At 44.6% G+C, this 23,415-nt stretch overlaps 1 protein-coding gene across 6 annotated transcripts in view; it reads right to left on the reverse strand.

The window, feature by feature from the left end:
- ABI3 (ABI family member 3) overlaps positions 1–23,415 on the reverse strand; it is an 88,607-nt gene that overhangs the window by 14,724 nt on the left and 50,468 nt on the right. For 5 of the 6 annotated variants that reach the window (XM_069751508.1, XM_069751505.1, XM_069751506.1 and 2 more), the window contains 3 exons: positions 19,808–19,912; positions 8,797–8,904; positions 7,705–7,809 (listed from right to left, as the gene is read on the reverse strand). In XM_069751508.1, coding sequence (XP_069607609.1) covers positions 7,705–7,809; positions 8,797–8,904; positions 19,808–19,912 — 318 coding nt within the window. The remainder of the gene's footprint in view (positions 1–7,704; positions 7,810–8,796; positions 8,905–19,807; positions 19,913–23,415) is intronic. The other variant, XM_069751504.1, reaches the window with a different exon arrangement.

The raw sequence follows: 23,415 nt of genomic DNA on the forward strand, positions 1-23,415 counted from the left end.
ATTTGGAGAAAAAAATTGCATCCTCGCATTGAATACAGATCACTGTTCAGGAACTTTTCTGCGTATCTCGGCCGTAAAGTAAAATACGTTAGGTATGACGCCGGCCACATCCTCATTAGCAGCAGTGGGCATAAAAGTGCCCATTTGTAGTGAACCTCGTGAATCCCAGTGCTCGTTCCCCCACCGATCGCTTCACTAGATATCCCCTGTGTGTCATTCTCCTCCATTTACATAGTAGGTATAGTAAAAGCTGATTTGCATTGTGAACCCTGTTGCACCCAATTCTGGCATCTTTAATGTCCATCTACCTTTGTGATGAATAATAGTGAATGTAATCTTAAAGGAATGCAAATCTGAAGCAGCTTGCATCTCTCGGATCCATATTTTATTAGATAAAGGGATCTTCCAGTAAGGCAGTAAGTTGTCATCTATGCTTATGATATGTGGTCGCTACTAGATCATTGATGACACTACTGAGACCTTCAACAATGGCAAAAATGGGTGACTTGTGTCCCTGTTAGAATGAAGCAACCATTACGCATGTGCAGGGTTCAGCCATTCATTTTATATGGAACTGCCAAAAAAAGTAGGATACAAGTTCCCTGTACTTTCCATCAGTGGGGGTCTTAGCAGAATCTGTACATTTTAGCAGTTCTCTTACTGCTTCTCTTATACTGACACCTAGTGGTTACAATGCATTTAGCAAGGTGTATGTTTGTATATTTTATATTATTATTATTCATTTATATAGTGCCATTTATTCCATGGCACTTTACACGTGGAAGGGGCAATTATAGACAAGCACAATAAACATGAGAAAAACAAGGCACACACAAGTACAGAGGGAGAGAGGACCCTGCCTGCGAGGGCTCACAGTTTACAGGTTTATTTATATAGTGTTTTTTTTTTACATATACATAATGTAATTTACTGTATAATTTTACATAGTGCTATCTGTGGCAGTATCATGGCTAATGGTGCATTTACAGAGACCGCGTAGGCTGCCATAGTTTCTGATAGTGCAAGTCCTGTTTACACAGGACCATGTACCACTGAGAACAACGATCTTTTATCCTGCACAAGTTGGCAGCCTGTTTATATGGCAAGAAAAATGTGAAGCGAGGGTTTTTAATAACATTTGTTCATGGCCTTTAGGCTGTGTTCCCACAATGAGTTTTTAGTGAGTTGCTGTGTATTTTCGCTACGTCAAAAACGCAACGATCTTACAGCTCCAGCAAAGTGGATGGCATGTATAGAAATCTCACACCCACCGTGCTTTTTTCTTACTCGGCGTAAACTGACCTGCGGTGCGAATTTCAAATCCACAAATGTCAATTTTTCTTAAGTTTTATGTGCGGATTTCCCCAGACACTTGCACTGGATGAGGAAAATCGACAGGGAAATAAACACACTTGTGTTTTTAGTGTGTGTCCGCGGCAGAAGTGCAAAAAAAACCCACATGTAATCCGCACATGACTGTTTCGAAAAAAGGTTTGTTAAAGCCAAATAGCAGGAAGTATAAAGAACAAAGCAGCTTTATTTAAAGCATGACACACCAAAAAGAGAAAAAAGCCACAGCGTCAAAAACAAAATGAAAAATTAAACAGAATTTCCATCATAATGAACGCCCTCCCCTGAGTTTATCTTAGGGGGGTCGCATGAGAACACAGCCCCCTTACAACAGGTTTATTTATTGGTTGTTTATGGTAAACATTAAAGGGTTAATATGGTGGTTTTTCTTCTAAGTAAGCTGTGCAAGGCACGAGCAGGTTTAAACCGGTTTATGCAGGTTCATCTTCTGTGAGTTTCCCGCAATTTTTAAGCATTTTGATTGGTTATCTGATTTTGTGCGGGAAGAATTCGTTGATATATAATCAGCTGTTTTGGGACCGTTTCATCAATCGACCTCAGGAAGATCTGAAGACCGGAAGACGTCAGATGGAAGCACTGATGGAACAGCTGCTGAGGAGGGCCGAAGAGGAGGGCGGCGCCGAGTGGCTACAAAGCTGCCTGGCTATAAAACCTGCTATATTACCTATCTCCGCTCCGGAGGCTATCGCAGCTTGTGGTCCTCGGTCTCCGCTCTCTCCAAGTGTCCCTCCAGCGTCTCCGGCACCTCAACGTTCTTCACGCAGCTCCGCAAGGAACCGACAGCCGAGGAGATCTTTTTCGCCGCCGCCATCTTCGTCAGCTGACCGGACCCGTGACAGTCGGAACAGGAACAGGAAGCCATCGCGTCTGAACTCTCGCAGCCCACTGCGCGACTCTGCCGGAATTCATCAAGCGACGCCCCCGTCATCATCTTCCACGGCCACTTCCGCCTTGGCGGCACGGTGGCGCAGTGGTTAGCACTGCAGCCTTGCAGCACTGGGGTCCTGGGTTCTAATCCCACCCAGGACAACATCTGCAAAGAGTTTGTATGTTCTCTCCGTGTTTGCGTGGGTTTCCTCCGGGCACTCCGGTTTCCTCCCACATTCCAAAGACATACAGATAGGGATTCTAGATTGTGAGCCCCATCGGGGACAGTGATGATAATGTGCAACCTGTAAAGCGCTGCGGAATATGTTAGCGCTATATAAAAATAAAGATTATTATTATTATTATTAACTCACGGTGGAAGCCGGCCGGCAAGCAGAGGACACATCGGCGGGGATCCATCTAGCTATCGCACCCATAAAAGAGGTGCGATAGCCCAGGGAGTGCCGGCGCCTGAACCACAAAGGATGAAAAAAGCCGCTACAAGAAAACCGAGTGCTGCCTGCGCTGCAGCGGCCGCCTGGAGATCCATATCGCCTGGCTCGGATGAAGAGCAGGAGCTCCCTTTGCAGCAGCATTCGCCCTCTGATACGGGCTTGAGTGCTTCTGCTCCCACAGACAAGGACGACATCAGACCGGATAGGGGTGAGATTTTAAATGTGCCCCTGTCTGTCCCCCCTATTGATCTAAAATCGATGGTAAAAGATATTATTAACGAATATTTATCTAAAGGGTCTCCTCAGATCTCTTCAGCACCTGCTGCACAATGTGTTGCAGGTAGGGTTAATCTTATACAAAAACCTGGTCTACCTGAGGTATTTTTAAAGGAGTCCCTTACATGTGAATTGTCACCACTTGGATTCCATCTGAGCTCTGCGTTAAAAGAGCAGATATGGAATAGGGAGTATGTTGATTTATTCTCATTACTGCCATCTGTAAAAGAACTGCAGCATAGATATGAGAGGAAGGATGAGACGGAGGACAAAAGGAAATGTTCTCAAGTTAAATCATTTAACAATTGGCTTCAAGCCTTTTCTATCTATGCTGCAGTTCTTGGAGAAAAATTCCCTAACATATGTTCAGGTCTCTTTCAGCATTTGGATACTATTTTAGAAGCCTATAGGAATTTTGGGGGCATGGCTTGGCTCATCTATGATGAATCTTTTAGGCAAAAGCTAGCCATGCACCCCGATTTATCCTGGGGCAAGAAGGACATAGGACTTTGGATTAACTTGATGCTGCCCCAAAAATTCTCGTCATCTAGACAGGGAGTGGCTGCTCCCGCTAAAAAAGGAGTCTGCTTTGCATTTAATGAAGGCAATTGTAAATGGGCCCTTAATTGCCGTTTTCGGCATGAATGCTCCTTTTGCGGAAACAGCCATTCCATGTCCAAATGTTATAAAAAGCAATTCCAATCTGGTCAACAAGCCCTTAAGGAATCCATTCCAAAGGGCCCCGACTCCGGTGAAGCTACAAAATATGGTGCCGTGGCTAGAGGTATTTCCAGATCGGGAGATTAGCTCAATGATTTTTCAAGGTTTTTACTATGGATTTTTTGTTCCGCAGTTTAAAGGGGTTGGTTGTTCTTTTGTTCGGAACTTACCATCTGCTTCCGAATTCCCTTTAATTGTGAAAGAAAAAATCTTTAAGGAAGTTGAGTCGGGTAGGGCAGCTGGCCCCTTCGATTCTCCTCCCTTTGTTAATTTTAGGATCTCCCCTCTTGGGGTAGTTCCTAAAAAAGAGCAAGGCTCCTTTCGATTGATACACCATTTGTCGTATCCGAAAGTAGCGTCACTTAATGACGAAGTTGACTCATCTTTATGCTCTGTTAGGTATTCTTCTTTTGATGAGGCTTTGGAATTATTACAAAAATTTGGTTCTAATGCTTTGATGGCTAAATCAGACATAAAATCGGCATTTAGACTCTTACCAGTTAATCCAGATGGGTTCAATTCACTTGGTTTTTGTTTTAATAATAAATTCTTTTTTGACAAATGCCTCCCTATGGGTTTTTCGTTATCATGTTATTATTTTGAGTCATTTTCCTCGTTTTTGCATTGGGTGGTCCAATTTTCCCTTTCTGATGGCGGGGTTCTTCACTACCTAGATGACTTCTTGTTTATAGGCCCTAGTAGTTCAAATATATGTAGTTTCCTTCTTGATAGGTTCCTTAAAATTTGTCTCCATTTTGGCGTTCCTATTGCCGTAGAAAAAACAGTCTCTCCCTGCACTTCGTTGGAATTTTTAGGCATTCATATTGATTCCTCCAGCATGACATGTTCTCTCCCTTCTGACAAGATAGATAAAATGTGCTCCTTAATTAATTTATTTTTAACAAGGGAAAGTGTTACCCTTAGGGAGCTTCAATCTCTTTTGGGTATGCTAAATTTTGCGCTTATAATCATACCTATGGGTCGTGCTTTTTCCAAGCGTCTTTATGAACTTACATCCGGTCAGTCTTCTCCTCACTCTCTCATATTTTTGAGTAAAGAGGTTAAGGATGACTTACGGATTTGGCTGCAATTCCTGCGTAACTTTAATGGAAAAAATTTATGGCAAACACCTTTTGCCTCTGATGAGGATCTGGGTTTGTCCATTTTTACTCATGAGCACTTAGGTATGAGCCTTTCATTTTTTTCTTACTGGGCCTTTGAGTCTTGGCCCCAGTCATGGGTGAATGCTAAGGTCACTAAAAACCCATCATTTTTGGACCTGTTTTCCATTTTTTTAGCTATTCAGTTTTGGGGCGCTCATCTTTCCAACAGGCGAATCTTATTTCACTCTGACAAACAAAACTTGGTTTTCATGTTGAATACCCTTTCATCAAAGAATAGGCAGTGTTCCATCATCCTGAGGCATCTTACTCTTATTTGTTTGAAATTCAATATCTGGTTGAAGGCTGTTTTTTCTAGCAATATTAATATTTATAATGCGCAGTTTATTTGTCACCGCCAGGCGTCTCGTTCTTTGGATCAAGTTCCAGAAGAGGTCATGGGAAGATCAATTTGTCCTCGGCAGTTATGGGACTTGATTCAGGTTTAATTCAACATTTTGTGAAAAATTCTTTGGCAGAAAAAACTTGGGCCGAATATTCGGCTGCTTGGAAGTTATGGGTTAATTTCTGTCAATTACACAATTATCTCTTCAACGAGTCAGACCCGGCTGTCGCATTATTTTTTATTGAGCAATTAGTAATAAATGGTTCATCTTATTCTGCCATATATAAGAATTTAGCGGGAATATCGTTTTTTCTTAAGGCCTTAGGTAAGAAACCTTTAACTGAGTATTTTTTAGTTAAGCAGTTTTTAAAGGGTTTTAAGAAAGCTACGTTTTCTGCAGATCGTCGCCGCCCGATATCAGTTAACATTTTAAGAGACATTTGTCTAGCCCTTTTCACAGTATGTGATGATCAATTCGAGGCCTTCCTTTTTTCTGCGGCTTTTTCTCTTTCATTTTTTGCAGCTTTACGGGTGTCTGAAGTTGTTTCTTTAAGTAAATCCTCCCCATCGGGTTTGTTTTTTGAGCATGTACAAATAGTAGATCGCTGCTTGCACTTATTTATTAAAAAATCCAAGACAGATCAATTGGGCAGAGGGTCATCGGTAAAGCTAAATTCTGTGTCAGATTCGATTATTTGCCCAGTTTTTAATGCTACGAGATGGTTGGCTCATCGGCCGAATTTTCTCGGCCCATTTTTCGTACACAGGAATGGGCAACCTGCGACGGTGTTTCAATTTAACTTTATCCTTAAAAAGGCATTAGAGCATTTAAATCTTGGTGGTCAAAATTTTTCTTCCCATTCATTTCGTATTGGTGCGGCTACAGAAGCAGCCAGTTTGGGCCTAAATGAAACCACTATAAAGAGAATTGGTAGATGGGAATCTAACCGCTTTAAGCTGTATGTCCGTCCAAATTTATACTATCATTAACGTGTTATTCATTTCTTAGGTATCATCACAATATGGATCATCGGACATTGCTTTGTTTATTGGGCGGAGAAGAGGGCTACCGTAAGAGGTTATACACAGAACTTATCATTTGATAGTTCCTCGTTACAGATTTTTTGGCATAGCAGGAGGGGTATGGTTTGGCGGGACTTAATTTTGGAAATGCATAGACTAGCAGAAAGAAGCCCTCATCCAAATTTAGTCATTTTTCATTTGGGGGGTAACGATTTGGGGAAAATAGCTACTCTTGACCTTTTAGCATTTATTAAAAAGGATCTTTGCTTGCTAAAAACAGAATTTTTTGATTCAACTTTTGTTTTTTCGGAGATCGTACCAAGACTTTTATGGCTTCAAAATAATACTCGTTTTTTGGAGCGTATAAGGAAGAGGGTTAATAGAGCGGTCCAGAAATTTATGCCTTTGATTCATGGGTTTTCTTTTAGGCACTCTAATCTTGAGGATCCGGTTCCTGGGCTATATAGGAGGGATTGGGTGCATTTGTCGGATGTTGGCCTGGATATCTTCAATTTAGATCTCCAGGCCATTATTGAACTTTGGCTGCGGCGTTTTGGGGGGGCCATCCCTCAATGAGGTCTGGCTTTTGGGAAAATCGCCCTTTTGGGTGGATTTGGACAATTTCATGGTATTTGGTTTTTAAATTCATGGAAAGCTTTTAAAGATTTAGTTAGTTATAATTTATTTAAATTATTATTCTGGTTACTCAAAATAAACGCAACGGCCAAAAAATTATTTATTCCAAACCTATATTTTGTCTCTTTGTTTTTATTTATTAGCAATAAGTGGGGCTTGTGTTACCATGAACGCCCTCCCCTGAGTTTATCTTAGGGGGGTCGCATGAGAACACAGCCCCCTTACAACAGGTTTATTTATTGGTTGTTTATGGTAAACATTAAAGGGTTAATATGGTGGTTTTTCTTCTAAGTAAGCTGTGCAAGGCACGAGCAGGTTTAAACCGGTTTATGCAGGTTCATCTTCTGTGAGTTTCCCGCAATTTTTAAGCATTTTGATTGGTTATCTGATTTTGTGCGGGAAGAATTCGTTGATATATAATCAGCTGTTTTGGGACCGTTTCATCAATCGACCTCAGGAAGATCTGAAGACCCCACCCGCCCTCCCCTTTTGGACTGTTAATTCCCCTTTGCCGTGTTGTTTGTTTGTGGGAAAATCGCCCTTTTGGGTGGATTTGGACAATTTCATGGTATTTGGTTTTTAAATTCATGGAAAGCTTTTAAAGATTTAGTTAGTTATAATTTATTTAAATTATTATTCTGGTTACTCAAAATAAACGCCATGGCCAAAAAATTATTTATTCCAAACCTATATTTTGTCTCTTTGTTTTTATTTATTAGCAATAAGTGGGGCTTGTGTTACCATGTGCAGAAATGTGGAAGGTCTGTGGCATTAAAAACTCACCATAAGCTCATGTGGGAACGTAGCCTAAAGGAGTAGAATTCTACATATATAACGTTAGCATCTGTACCTGACGTACCATCCTCCCCCGGCCATAGCACACTTGTCATTTCAGAGTCTGGAGGTGGTGGAAGGTCATCTGCTGAAGGTCCTGTGCACGCGGGGGATGTGAGGCCTACAAAAACAGATGCCGATAGTCATGACTGCATAGTCAGCTCCATTCTCTGTCCATCTCTGGAGTTGTCAGTTTCCATTGAGATATTCTAATTCTTAAAGTAGTCGAATCAATACATGAAAGTTACACCGAACGGGTAAAAATAAGAAACAAGAGAATATTACTAAACCACAAAGGACTTTTCCTGCATATAGCATCAATGGCATGGCCAGAAATGTAACATGACGCACATAGGAACCAGGGCAAGGTGTGTAACAGCTTTCTCCACCCGCCTTCCATGTACCAACACTTGTGTGTATGAGGCAGGGGAGTCTCAGGACCCCCAACAGAACCTCAACTGCGGCCCATTCATTCACTATCGCTATGCCCTTACACCCATCCACTGGAGGGACCAGAAATAATTGTTGGTGGTCCTGTTGGTAAATAAGAGGACAACGGCATTCCCTTGATCGGTGCCGCTCACATCTATGTTTCGGTGACTGGTACTACAGTTTAGCCACATTAATTGAATGGGTTGAGCTTCCGTAGAAGACACAGTCACACTGACACAAGTGCCAAAGCTTCCCCAGTCATCAGATCGCATTTATATCTCTAAATACATGTGTGGTCAGGTCAAAGGACTAGTATAAGACTTATATTCCTTCTGGAGACCTTACAAAGGACATGGGGCACCCATTATGTGTAGAGAAAAGGCGATTCCAGCAGCTAAATAGGAAAGGGTTCTTTACAGTTAGAGCAGTCAGACTGTGGAATGCCGACCACAAGAGGTAGTAATGGCAGACACTACAGTATATCAAGATTTTAAACAGAGCTGGATGTTTTTGTCATAATAAATGGCAATTCTGTGGATTGATCACATAGAATTAGACTTCCATTGATTCTCAGTTTGCGTATAAAACCAGATACAGTATATCTCTCTTTAGCCCCAACCAAAAGTACAAAGGGATAAGAAAGGTTTTTTTTTTTACCAAATCCAAGATAACATACCATTTCCTATTGGCCAAGGTGAATGATATTCTGCATTGTCAATAATTGGCGGTGGTGGAAAACATTCATCAACACTTTGTGGAGATTTACAAATGGATATTTCGTTGTCTGAAAAAAAGAGCAAAAAAAGTCAACTAAAAGACAAATCAAATAATGGCACATCAGAAACCTGACTGTACTGCCATCTAGTGTTGAAACTATTGATGAGCAGTTTGGACTATTTTTGGCGAATCAGATTATTAGTCTCCGCTCACTAAAATCGAGGTGGGATCTCTTTTGGATCACTTTTTAAATAGGTGTTCACAGGCAGGAGAACGCAATATTTATGTTATAATCACCCAGTCCTGAAGTAGTCAACACCTCGCCCACCTGTCACTAGCCAATTCTAGATGGCCTTTCAAGTTTTTGACTGGTAGTGCAGGCTGGGTGGGTTTCGGTCATATTGGCAACTACACATCGTCATTTTAGGCTACTTTCACACTAGCGTTTTCTGCAATCCGTCACAATGCGTCGTTTTGCAGGAAAAACGCATCCTGCAAAAGTGCTTGCAGGATGCGTTTTTTCCCCATAGACTTGCATTGACGACGCATTTGCGACGGATTGCCACACGTCGCATCCATTGAGCGACGGATGCGTCGTGCTTCTGCGGACCGTCGGGAGCAAAAAACGCTACATGTAACGTTTTTTGCTCCTGATGGACCGCTTTTTCCGACCGCGCATGCGCGGCCGGAACTCCGCCCCCACCTCCCCGCACCTTACAATGGGGCAGCGGATGCGCCGGAGAAATGCATCCGCTGCCTCCATTGTGCAATGCGCTAAACGCTAGCGTCGGAATCTCTCCCCGACGCATTGCGACGGGGAGATTCCGACGCTAGTGTGAAAGAAGCCTTACCCCCAGTGTGATCCATTTATAAAGTGCAAGTTGCTCTCATTGGGCTGGAAGGGGGCTCTCATCGCTCACAAAGGTTCTAACTCATCAAGTTGACTTCATTGCAAACGACCCATCACTAGTTGAAAATGCAAATGTGAATGTTGTTTCCTGAGACATGGTATATTTCAGCTAAGTTGGGATATGCTCACATTGGTCAGATTTGTACATTGCGTATTTTACTGCAAAATTCGGGGCAGAAATCTGAGCGTGACCGGCTGGATTTGTGCTGGGAATAGGGCCATGAAATGGGGAAAATTTGCATCAGACTGATCTGCTTTCCTGATCTGAGCCAGGGCAGTAGCACGCTACATGTTCTTGTATATTTTTTCTCTGAACTGATGTTTTCTCTGAACTAAATGTTTTGTTGGATAGGTATGAGTAGATCCAGGAGAGGGCAAGGTCTTTGATGCCAAGGGAAGAGAGGATTTGTAATAGGAGGGAGTGTCGAAGGTAAAGGACAGGCCTAGAAGGAGGAGTACAAAGAATGGTCTTTTAGCGTTTGCTGCAGATCATTAGTCATTTTGGTGAGGGCATTTTCGGTGAACTGATGGGGCAGAAGATGGATTATAGGTCATCAAAGAGTGAGTTAGATGAAAGATGGGAGGAAAATTCAGCATGGACATAATGTTCAAGAAATTTTAAGGCGAACGGGAGCAGCAATATGGGATGGTAGTTTGACGTAGTGGTCGAGTCAAGGGATGGTTTCTTCAGGATAGATGTGATCATGGCATGTTTGGAAGCACAAGGGAAGTTAACAGAGGTTAGCGATAGGTTGAAAAGATGAGTTACGGCTGGGATATGCGTGGTGGTGAGGTTGGTGAGGAGGTGGGATGAGGTCAAGTGCACAAATGGTGAGGTGCGATTTTGAGAGGAGATGAGTGAGATCTCCTTCAGTGATGGTGGGGAACGAGGTTGTGGGGGAGGGGCAGTGTTCTTGTATACATACAGTATGAGTTGTGGTGGATGGGCAGGTAAGACATGTCTTGCTTGGTCGACTTTATTTTTTAAATACGCAATGTTTTCTGCAGAAATAACAGATGCCAGAGGGGGCAGTGGAGGGCAGAGGAAAGAGAATCTCACTGCTCTGCTGCCCGCCCGCTATGGGGCCCCTGAGCAGGCAGGGGCCCAGTGCCAGCAGTAGGTCCCCCGCCCGTCATTACAGGTTCAACTGCATCGACATCTAGCCGACACTGACAGGGGGTTGCAATGACGTCACTACTCGGCACTCGCGGTCCGGAAACGTGCAGTCGCTCAGAGCAGTAGAGGAGCCAGGAGGAAGAGAGGTGAATAATAGAATTATTCTTACCGTTAATTCGGTTTCTAGGAACCTTCCACGACGGCATACGGAGGTTGCCTCTTTGCCCTAATGGGGAACAGGAAATGGAGAGGTTAAAAGGCCCTCCCACCTCCCTCTCACCAGTGACTTATAACTGAAAACCATAGCACCGATTTACCTTGAATCCCAGATTTTAATCCAGGAGTATATAGGGAGGGAACTAGCGCCGTCGTGGAAGGTTCCTAGAAACCGAATTAACGGTAAGAATAATTCTATTTTCTCTAGTCACCTTCCACGACGGCATGCGGAGGAATACCAACTAATTTTGGCGCTAGGGAGGGACAACGGCCTGGAGTACTTTCCGGCCGAAGGCTAAATCCTTGTTGGACATTACGTCTAGTCTGTAATGTCTGGAGAAAGTATGCAATGAAGACCACGTGGCTGCCCTGCAGATTTGCTCTGTTGATGCACCTGCTCTTCCTGCCCAAGAGACTGAGGTAGATCTAGTCGAATGAGCCTTGATTCCCACTGGAGGAGTTTTATCTTGAGCGAGATATGCTTCTGCTATTGCTTTCTTTATCCAGTTGGCAATAGTGCTTTTTGCTACTTTCTTTCCTTTATTTTGTCCTGATGGATGGACAAACAGATTCTGATCAATTCTGTAAGAGCTGGTCTGCTCTAGGTAAAATAATACAATGCGTCTGACATCCAGAGTATGAAATTTTTCTTCTTTTGGATTTGTTGGATTCTGGCAAAAAGAAGGTAAAATGATTTCCTGAGAGCGGTGGAAATCTGATACGACCTTTGGAAGAAAGGAGGGGTCAAGGCGCAGTATTATAGAGTCATCTCGGATAGACAAGTATGGTTCTCTCATTGAGAGAGCCTGTATTTCTCCTACCCTCCTTGCTGAGGTAATGGCCACTAGAAAAATTGCTTTATAAATCAGATTTTTCTGCGAGCAGGAGGATAATGGTTCAAAGGGTGCACCTGTAAGTCCTTGTAATACCAGATTCAGGTCCCATAAAGGTACTGTTATTTGTTTTTTAGGATTCATCCTAGAGGCTGATATCATGAACCTCTTAATCCAGCGATGATTTGCCAGATCCTGGTCAAATATTGAACTGAGTGCGGAAACTTGGACTTTTAGGGTGCTCGGCCTGAGGCCTATTTCTAAGCCTTTTTGCAAAAAATCTAGAATTTGCGACAGATTCGGATTAAAGGGATCTGGTACTTCGGGAAGACAAAAGGATGAGAATTTCTTCCAGATTTTATTATATATAGCAATGGTCACCGGTTTCCTTGATTTTTGAAGTGTGGAAACCACTGCTTCTGATAGTCCTTTGGCTCTCAACACCTGGGCTTCAGTAGCCATGCCGCCAGATTCCATTTGTGGACGTCTAGGAGATGTATTGGTCCTTGAGAAAGAAGGTTTTCTTCCATCGGAAACTGGAATGGCCCATCCACCTGTAAATCCACTATCAGGTTGTACCAACTCTTCTTTGGCCACAATGGGGCTACCAATATAGTTGGTGTTCGTTCTTCCCGAACTTTCTGCAAGACCTTTGCCAATATCGGAATTGGTGGAAACGCATAGGCCAGTCGAAAATTCCATTCCTGGGCCAATGCATCCACTCCTCTGGAGCCGTCTCTGGGGTTTAGGGAGAAGAAGGCTTCGACTTTCGCATTTTGCCGGGATGCAAAGAGGTCGATTTCTGGAAGACCCCATTTGTTCACCAGCATCTCGAAACTTTGGTTGCTCAAACACCATCCTCCAGGATGTATGTCTTGACGGCTTAGATAATCCGCCTGAGTGTTGGATGAGCCTTTCAGGTGAACTGCCGTCAGGGATAACAGATGTCTTTCTGCCCAGGAACATATTCTGGCAGATATGTTCTTCAGGTTGTTGTTTTTTGAACTGCCCTGATGTCTGATGTGAGCCACCGTGGTCACATTGTCCGAATATATTCGGACATGATGTCCCTTGATAAGATGACCCCCCATCAGAAGGGCTTCTTCTACAGCTTTTAGCTCTCTGTAGTTGGATGATTTCCTGCTCGTCGATTGGTCCCAGAGCCCTTGAAAAGGGGTGCGATTTATCATGGCCCCCCAGCCTCTTTTGCTGGCATCTGTTGTGACCGTAGTCAGAGGAACCTGAGTCCAACTGACTCCCTTTTGTAAATTTTTCGGAGTCATCCACCACGCCAGAGAGGCCTTGACACAGCCCGGTGTGTACAGTCTCCTGTTCAAAGATCTGGGCTGACCATTCCAATTCTGCAGGATATGTGCCTGAAGAATCCTGGAATGGGCTTGGGCCCAGGGTACCGATTGGATGCAAGCTGTCATCGATCCTAGCAGAGACATGCCTTCTCTGATTGTAGGGGATCTGGTATCTCTGAACATCTTGACTTTTGATAGTAGAGTCAGACGATGTTCCAATGGGAGGAAGGACATTTGTCTTGCAGAGTCCAGAAGAACTCCCAGGAATTTCCTGCATTTGGAGGGTCGTAGGTGAGATTTTTCTAAATTCGGCACCCATCCCAGAGATGTCAGAATATCGAGCGTCTTTGATACATGAGACTCCAGAGATTGTTTGGTGGGAGCCACTAACAAAAGGTCGTCTAGGTATGGCACTATACAGACGCCTTGCCTCCGGATGAAGGAGACTACTTCCCCCATTACTTTGGAAAATACTCTTGGAGCAGAGGAGATCCCAAACGGAAGGACGTTGAACTGATAGTGCTCTATCAGACGTCCCTTCTGCACTGCAAACTTGAGATACTGGCGATGTCTCTGATGAATGGGGATGTGAAAGTATGCATCTTTCAAATTGATAGTGGCCGTGTAGGAGTGCGGGCTTATCAAGGGAATCGCATTTTTCACTGATTCCATCTTGAATTTTCGGTATTTGACATGCCGGTTGAGGCCCTTCAGATTTATAATAATACAGGACTCGCCCGATGGTTTGGGAACCAGAAATAGACGAGAGTAGTGACCCCGATCCCTCTCTGATTCCGGAACCTGGGATATCACATTTGACATCTTTAGGGTCCTGAGACCCGACTCTAGAGTGGACTGGTCTTTCACGGAGGGAAGGGAGGTGATTTTTAGACCCCGTGGGGGAGAGGAAATGAGTTCTATTAGAAGACCCTCTTTGATGACTTTGAGGACCCAGGAGCAATTGGTGATTTTTTGCCACTGGAGTATAAATTCTGAGAGTCTCCCCCCCACTGGGTCGAAGTCACCGCTTCTCTTGTTGAGACTGCTGCTGCTGTTGCTGAGGGATAAGGATGTTTCTCCCCCCTCCCTTCGGGTAACTCCACCTCCCAGACTTGCCTTTCCCTCTCTGAGAGGTTTGGCCCTGAAAGGGACGAAAAAACTTCTTTTTGGGAGGTTTTTGCTCTGGGAGGGCTTTCTTTTTATCGGTTGCCTTCTCCAAGATGTCATCCAGGGAAGGCCCGAAGACATAGTTACCTTTAAATGGTATGGCGCATAATTTGGCCTTGGAGGTGATATCACCAGACCACATTTTTAACCAAAGCGCCCTTCTAGCCGAATTGGTCTGTACTGGCAGCAATTCTGATGGTTTCCATAGAAGAGTCTGCTAGGAAACCCGTGGCTCTAAGGAGACTGGGTAGCGATTTCAACAATTCAGCTCTAGATGTACCCTGGGATATATGGGATTCTAGTTCACCTAACCAACGGAAAAGTGCTCTAGCCACGCAGGTTGAAGCAATGTTGGCTTTGAGGGCTACCGAGGAGGTTTCCCACGATTTTTTTAACAGACTTTCAATTTTTCTGTCCATCGGGTCTTTTAATTAAGACGAGTCTTCGAACGGAAAAGCCGGTCTCTTAGCCACTCTTGCCACCTGTGAATCAACTTTCGGAACATCCCATTTGGTCAAATCTCCTTCTAAGGGGAATCTATGCTTCATCTCGGATGGAGTACTGAGACGTTTTTCAGGTAGTTCCCACTCTTGATCGATCATATCGGATATATTTGAGTGGATCGGGAACCCCACCCGTTTACCCTTGGATATACCGCCAAACATCTGGTCCTGTATGGACTGTGGCTCTGGCTCTTCCTCCAGCCCCATAGTACTGCGTACAGCAGCTACTAAATCTTCAACCCATTCTGAAGAGAAAAGATACTTCCTAACTTCAGAGGTTATAGGGGACGTTGGTTCCTCCCGTCTACCCGAGGATGAAGCATAGGAGAGGTCTGATTCAGATTCAGAATCCTCCTCCTGGATTTTCCTTTTTTTAGCTGGGGAGGGTGGCTGAGGGGGTGGGAGGGTAAAGGCCGCTAGGGAGGATTGCACCTCTTGTTTGACCAAAGAGCGTATTTCTTCTAGTAAAGAAGGTTGCTCTGCCCTGACAATCTTGTCAGTACAGGTCTTGCAGAGTTTTTTCTCCCAAGATGGTGGCAGCTTAATGTTACAGATGGCACACTTCTTTTTTGTAGTAGTTTTGGGGGTAGACTTTTCTCCCTGCAATGAGAGGGGAGAGAGAGTCATGCTAATAGTAATACCCCCAAATACTATCTAAGGACCCCTTGTCCCTGCGGCACTTACTGTGGCACGGGCAGCGCTGGGCTCTGCAAGTGCAGGGCAGGTACTGCTCTCCATGATAGGACAGTCTTACCTGAGACGTCTTCTGGCAGGTTTTATGCTCTGTGGCATGTCCCAGCCCCCAGCGATTGTAAAATTCCTCCTCCCCTCCATGGTCCAGGGTGGAGGACGCCGTCCTGCACGAGATACCGCCGGCGGAAGTGCCTCCAGGGCGCCCAGAAAAGACCCGGAAGTGACGCGCGCGATCACTTCCGGGTCGCCAGCGGCATGTGGAGGAGAGGACACCGGAGAGCTCCAGGAGGACTCCGGATAGGAACGCTAGCCTGCTTTGCCCTCACGGGGGCGCGGGAAGGCTAGGACCAGGTCCCGAGGACACCGCAGCGCGGCGCGACGGGAGCAGCATAAGCGGGAAGGGGAGATAAGAAACGACCCCATGCTGCCCGGTTTATAATTAGGCAGAGCCTGTGTAGCAGTAGTTACCGGCCACCACTGCATACGAAGTAAACCTCTCCTGTCCCATGGGGAACAGGAAAGACACTGGTGAGAGGGAGGTGGGAGGGCCTTTTAACCTCTCCATTTCCTGTTCCCCATTAGGGCAAAGAGGCAACCTCCGTATGCCGTCGTGGAAGGTGACTAGAGAAATTGGATTTATTTTTTATGGGGACGCATCATGCTATAGAGGCATAAAGGGGTGCAATATACTATACAGGCTGCCTGTGGGGGTGCAATATACTATACAGGCTGCCTATGGGGGTGCAATATACTATACAGGCTGCCTATGGGGTGCATTACACTATACAGGGTGCCTATGGGGGTGCATTATATTAGGGGCTGCATTATAGTAAGAGTCTGCTTATGGGGAATATATTATACTATAAAGTCTGCCTATGGGGGTTACACTATACTATATGGAGGTCTATGGGAAGTGCAGTATACTATATTGATGATTGTCTTGTGCGTTATACTATATGGAGGCTTACAGGGAGTGCATTATAGTATATTGAGGATTGTCTGGTGCATTTTACTATATGGATGCTATCTAGCGGGCCATGATACAGTGTGGAGATTACAGTGACGGGCCATCATACAGTGTGGAGATTAGTGTTAGAGCTATCAAACAGTTTGGGAGATACTAAGGGGTCAGTATACTGTATATACAGTACAGACCAAAAGTTTGGACACACCTTCTCACTTAATTTTTTTTCTGTATTTTCATGACTATGAAAATTGTAAATTCACACTGAAGGCATCAAAACTATGAATTAACACATGTGGAATTATATACGTAAAAAAAAAAGTGCGAAACAACTAAAAATATGTCTTATATTCTAGATTCCTCAAAGTAGCCACCTTTTGCTTTGATGACTGCTTTGCACACTCTTGGCACATAGCTTTGATGCCTTCAGTGTGAATTTGCAATTTTCATAGTCATGAAAATACATAAAAATCTTTAAATGAGAAGGTGTGTCCAAACTTTTGCTCTGTACTGTATGTAGTGAGGGGGCATTAGACTGTATAAGAGCGCATTATACTGTGTAGAGAGGGGAGACACGGGACATTATTAAATGTAAAGAGGGTACTTATTTTATAGGGGACCTTCAGGTTACTGTGACTGTCAAAGCGGCACACAGGGCATTATTACTTTCTAGGGGAAGAAATGTGGGCTCTGTTTTCTAGGGCACTTGCACCCAGCATTACTATATTATAGAGAGTTGCTTTAGAATTTAGAGGGCACATAGTACCACACAGCAGGCGAAGTAATAGGGACACCTACGGCAGCAACGGCTCAGTATTGGGATATCAGCAGGATGAGCAGTTTGTGCAGGTCGGGAATAGTCCCATTGGAGACAGTGCTGAAAATATGAGACGTGAACTCTGTCTTTGTTGCATTCTCTGTAGATGAGTCCTGGCTGGAAGCAGTTGTCATGTCGGTCTGGGCCAGATGGAAAAGACGGGGAAAGTGAACGATTTCATCAGAAAGAACGTCAGCTGCAAGTCATTATCTGTAACTGTGCTGTGATTTCTAATATGTTCTGTAGGACTGTTATTTACTACTGACCAAATGGCGGTAATATAACTATTGGACTTTATATAGAGATTTTTTTCAGCAACAGCGCGATCATCTACTGAGGTTCTCCTCCACTATTAGGGTGCGTCATCCAGTTATAATCAAGGTTACCTGGTTAGGGGCCCACTCAGAAGTTTTGCCCCCCCCCCCCCGAGCCAAAACCCTAGCCACGCCTCTGCTAGGTGTGCAAGGTTTCTGCTGGGGTGTGCTAATTTATGAAGTTGGAGGGCAGGTGAGAAGGAAAGGGATAAGAAAGTGAGTACATCGTAATCAGAAAGGGGGAGAGGTGAGGTTGTAAGGTTATATAGGGAACAGAGGTGGGTAATGATAAGGTCAAATGTATGTCCCTCTGTGTTGGGTGGCTGCAGAGGACCACTTAGTAAGACTAAAAGATAATTCTAAAAATTATGTTTGTTTGATGCAAAAGCAACACTGTGCATTATCACAAGAGTACCATACCCACAGTGAAGCATGGTGGAGGCAGCATTATGCTTTGGGGATGTTTTTGGCAGCTGGAATTTCACCTTTCAGGATAACAAAGGCACTAAGCATATCTCCAAATCAGCAAAAGAATGACTTGGCCAGAAGATCAAAGTTTTGGGATGGCCCAGCAAGAGTCAAGTCATAAATCCAATTAAAAATCTGTGAATGACCTGAGAGAGGGATCTGTAGATCTGTATGTAGGAGATGTCCAATTTGACAGCTACGGCAAAGATTGCCAATTCTAATCGTGCCATGCTAATGCTAGAGACATGATGGTAATAGAGGTGAACTGCTATACTAAAACCATGAGGAGGTATGGAAGATAATGCAATAAAATTAATAAAGCCAGTCCTGTGGGCAACAGATTTGCCCATGTTAGATTGAACCCAAACACCTACACAGGCCTATATGCTTTTTAGCAGCTTACATACAGACCAGTATATTCAATAGGAATTTATTCTAAAAATGCATAATTTCCAGTTTATAAATAAAGGGCATTACTATTATAGACACTAGCAAAGCTTTGAAAAACTTTCCTTGCAGTACAGTCATCTTTCTGCCTTTGCATGCCGCATCTCCAAGACTTCTGGCTGTGTCCAGGCCTTGAAAGTCACAGTACGCCATAAAGATGCGACTATGCCGTTGCAACCTTATGATGCTCCGTACCCTCCAAGGCCTTGACGTGGCTGTAAGTCCTAATCTATAGTGTCTTCTGTGGCCAAGAGATGCAGAGTGCCCGATGACAGAAGAGGACCATATTGCAGGCTTCGAGCAGTGGGGTGGCTGGAGCAATCAGCAGTGGGGTAAATATTAGTTTTTTCTCTCTTTACTGTCCCAACTTAAATCCATACAGTATATGAGTTAGGAACAAAGCTACAGAAAATATCTAGTTTGCAACCTATATATATATATCTGCATGGCAACCAAAATTGGCAACCATCTCCTCTGTACAGTTCCCTCTTCAGGCCAACCCATAGATTTGCTATTGGAATCACCTCTTAGCCACAACTTTGATCTTCTCATTAAACTGTTCTTGTTATGATTTGGAGGTATGCTTAGGGTCTTTGTCATGCTGAAAATTTGAATTCCTCTTCATCGATAGCTTTTTAGCAGAGGCCTGAAGTTTTCTTTGCAAAATTGATTGACATTTGGAACTGTTCAAAATTTCTTCTACCTTGCCAAAAAAAAAAACAATCTCAAAGCATAATACTGCCTCTGCCATAATTCACTGTGGGCATTGTGTTCTTTTGATAATGCGTGTGTTAGCTTTGCACCAACATACCTTTTGGAATTATTGCCAAAAAGTTCAACCTCAGTGTCATCCTATGATTTCCCATACGTTTTTGGTAAACTTGATGCAAATTTTGGCAAAACATAGCTGGGGCTGTTTTGCTGCCTCAATTTCTAAGTGAGTAAATTTTTTTCAAATTAAATGAAAAAATGTCCAATGCTCAGAATCTGACATGTATTTTCTACAGTGAATAAAATATGGCTATAAGAGATTTCCAAAACATTACACTCTTATTTTCTTTACAGTTTACATAGCATCCCAACTTCATGTACAGAGTGCAAGAGCTAGAAGGACGGCTTCAGTTTTCTTCATTTGGATTTTGTCTGTTATGCATTATTCGCTGCTATATCCCAGTTTTTACAGGGCAAGTGTTTCCAGAACAAGATCAAAATACCTTTCATAAAGGGAGCAGAGAGCCACAGTGAATCATTCTCGACAGATTCAGGAGGAGGAGGGAGGTCACTGCATGGCAAAGAATAGGGGTCAGGGAAGTTGGGACCTGGAAAATAAAGGAAGTGAAAGTCAAAAATAAAATATCGGTGGGAAAATATAGAAATATAGAAAGTTTAAGTGAAAGTAATGTAGCAACAAGCAAAAGTCTTTAAATCCTTTGTGTTTAGAACATTTCTGGCAATGGTGTATTTTCCTGTACTGTAATCAGATGAGAAAAGTATAGTACCAGATGACCAAATTAGTATTAATCAAAAAAATTGCAAAACTAATATATACAATAACTTTATTTCAAAACCAAAAAAATGGGATTAAAAACTAGCACAACGCCCAAAATCCCTATAGCTAGGGAATGGCTAGATAAAAATCTGGCCTATTGGTTAAAGGGCAAACGGGTGGGAGCAGGATAAAAAACCCTATACGTCCCTGATTACTCCCTGCCTGTCAGCGGAGGTTGGCACCCTCTTGGACGCAATATGGCGCCCCCGCTCCTCGACGGCTAACCCTAAAAGCCCACCAGAGTGTTAACAGATATTAGCACATACGAAGTAGGTATAACAATCACCTCCCCCAGGTAAAGTTTTATAAATCTTAAATGCTTATAGCCGCAACACTAACTCAGATAAGGAGATCTAATATTACCAAGGGCGCAATACAACTGGTATATAAACATTCAAGCGGTGCCCCGATTATAAATGTACAAATGGTGAAATACCAAAAAAAACAAACAAATAAAAGACCAGATACACTTATCTGTGTTCAGGTCTCGCCTCTACGCGTTTCCCCCCCATGATATGGTTCTTCAGGAGGCGTATGGGTAAGTCAAAATCCGTGTGCTAAGGACACATCAGAGATAGGTGCTGTGCCTGGTTGTAGGCATCTACATAGTTACAGTTATTATATGGGTTTACTCATCAGGACATAAAAAACATTTGGTCCTTAGAAAAAGGTTTGTAAAGTAGCTAAATATAACTTGAGATGAACAACAAAACATGACAAATTACACCATGTCATTTTATTTATTTACCAAAATCTAGGTCAAAATGCTAAAATATTGTGTAATAAATTAACTACCGTATATACTCGAGTATAAGCCGAGATTTTCAGCCCAAAATTTTGGGCTGAAAGTGCCCCTCTCGGCTTATACTCGAGTCAAGGTGGGTGGCAGGGTCGGCGGGTGAGGGGGTGAGGGCGCTGAGGCATACTTACCTAGTCCCAGCGATCCTCGCGCTGTCCCTGCCGTCCCACGGTCTTCTGTGCTGCAGCTTCTTCCCCTCTTCAGCGGTCACGTGGGACCGCTCATTACAGAAATGAATAAGCGGCTCCACCTCCCATAGGGGTGGAGCCGCCTATTCATTCCTCTAATCAGCGGTGCCGGTGACCGCTGATAGAGAAAGAAGCTGCGGCGCCGAAGACCAGGCAGAGGGACAGCGCGAGGATCGCCAGGACTAGGTAAGTATAGCATATTCACCTGTCCTCGTTCCAGCCGCCGAGCGTCGCTCCATCTTCCCGGCCGGCGCCTCCATCTTCCCGGCGTCTGCGCTCTGACTGTTCAGGCAGAGGGCGCGATGACGCATATAGTGTGCGCGGCGCCCTCTGCCTGATCAGTCAGAGCAGAGACGCCGGGAAGATGGAGGCGCTGGAACGAGACGCCGGGAGCTGCAATCAAGGGAGGTGAGTATGTGTTTTTTTTTTTTATTGCAGCAGCGGCGGCGGCAGAGATTTATGTGGAGCATCTATGGGGCACAGTGAACAGTGCGGAGCACCGTATATGGCACATCTATGGGGCACAGTGAACGGTGCAGGGCACTGTATATGGCACATCTATGGGGCACAGTGAACGGTGCAGGGCACCGTATATGGCACATCTATGGGGCACAGTGAACGGTGCAGAGCACCGTTTATGGCACATCTATGGGGCACAGTGAACGGTGCAGAGCACCGTATATGGCACATCTATGGGGCACAGTGAACGGTGCGGAGCACCGTATATGGCACATCTATGGGGCACAGTGAACGGTGCGGAGCACCGTATATGGCACATCTATGGGGCACAGTGAACGGTGCAGAGCACCGTATATGGCACATCTATGGGGCACAGTGAACGGTGCAGGGCACTGTATATGGCACATCTATGGGGCACAGTGAACGGTGCAGGGCACTGTATATGGCACATCTATGGGGCACAGTGAACGGTGCAGGGCACCGTATATGGCACATCTATGGGGCACAGTGAACGGTGCAGAGCACCGTATATGGCACATCTATGGGGCACAGTGAACGGTGCGGAGCACCGTATATGGCACATCTATGGGGCACAGTGAACGGTGCGGAGCACCGTATATGGCACATCTATGGGGCACAGTGAACGGTGTGGAGCACCGTATATGGCACATCTATGGGGCACAGTGAACGGTGGAGAGCACCGTATATGGCACATCTATGGGGCACAGTGAACGGTGCAGAGCACCGTATATGGCACATCTATGGGGCACAGTGAACGGTGCAGAGCACCGTATATGGCACATCTATGGGGCACAGTGAACGGTGCGGAGCACCGTATATGGCACATCTATGGGGCACAGTGAACGGTGCAGAGCACCGTATATGGCACATCTATGGGGCACAGTGAACGGTGCAGAGCACCGTATATGGGCACAGCTATGGGGCACAATGAACGGTGCAGAGCACCGTATATGGGCACAGCTATGGGGCACAATGAACGGTGCAGAGCACCGTATATGGGCACAGCTATGGGGCACAATGAACGGTGCAGAGCACCGTATATGGGCACAGCTATGGGGCACAGTGAACGGTGCAGAGCACCGTATATGGGAACAGCTATGGGGCACAGTAAACGGTGCAGAGCACCATATATGGCACAGCTATGGGGCACAGTGAACGGTGCAGAGCACCGTATATGGGCACAGCTATGGGGCACAGTGAACGGTGCAGAGCACCGTATATGGCACAGCTATGGGGAAATATGAACGGTGCAGAGCACCGTATATGGCACATCTATGGGGCACAGTGAACGGTGCGGAGCACCGTATATGGCACATCTATGGGGCACAGTGAACGGTGCAGAGCACCGTATATGGCACATCTATGGGGCACAGTGAACGGTGCAGAGCACCGTATATGGCACATCTATGGGGCACAGTGAACGGTGCAGAGCACCGTATATGGCACAGCTATGGGGCACAATGAACGGTGCAGAGCACCGTATATGGCACAGCTATGGGGAAATATGAACGGTGCAGAGCACTGTATGGCACAGCTATGGGAAAATAATGATCTATTTTTATTTTTGAAATTCACCGGTAAATGCTGCATTTCCACCCTAGGCTTATACTCGAGTCAATAAGTTTTCCCAGTTTTTTGTGGCAAAATTAGGGGGGGTCGGCTTATACTCGGGTCGGCTTATACTCGAGTATATACGGTACATCCTTTACAATACTTTCTTAAGAATATAGAGAGAAAGTGGCAACTAGGTTCTGCAAATCAGACGACCTTTAATAATTACAATTATCATTGTTCATCAGCAAGTGT

Source organism: Ranitomeya imitator, chromosome 2 (genome assembly GCF_032444005.1).
Source record: "Ranitomeya imitator isolate aRanImi1 chromosome 2, aRanImi1.pri, whole genome shotgun sequence".
Lineage (NCBI taxonomy): Eukaryota > Metazoa > Chordata > Amphibia > Anura > Dendrobatidae > Ranitomeya > Ranitomeya imitator.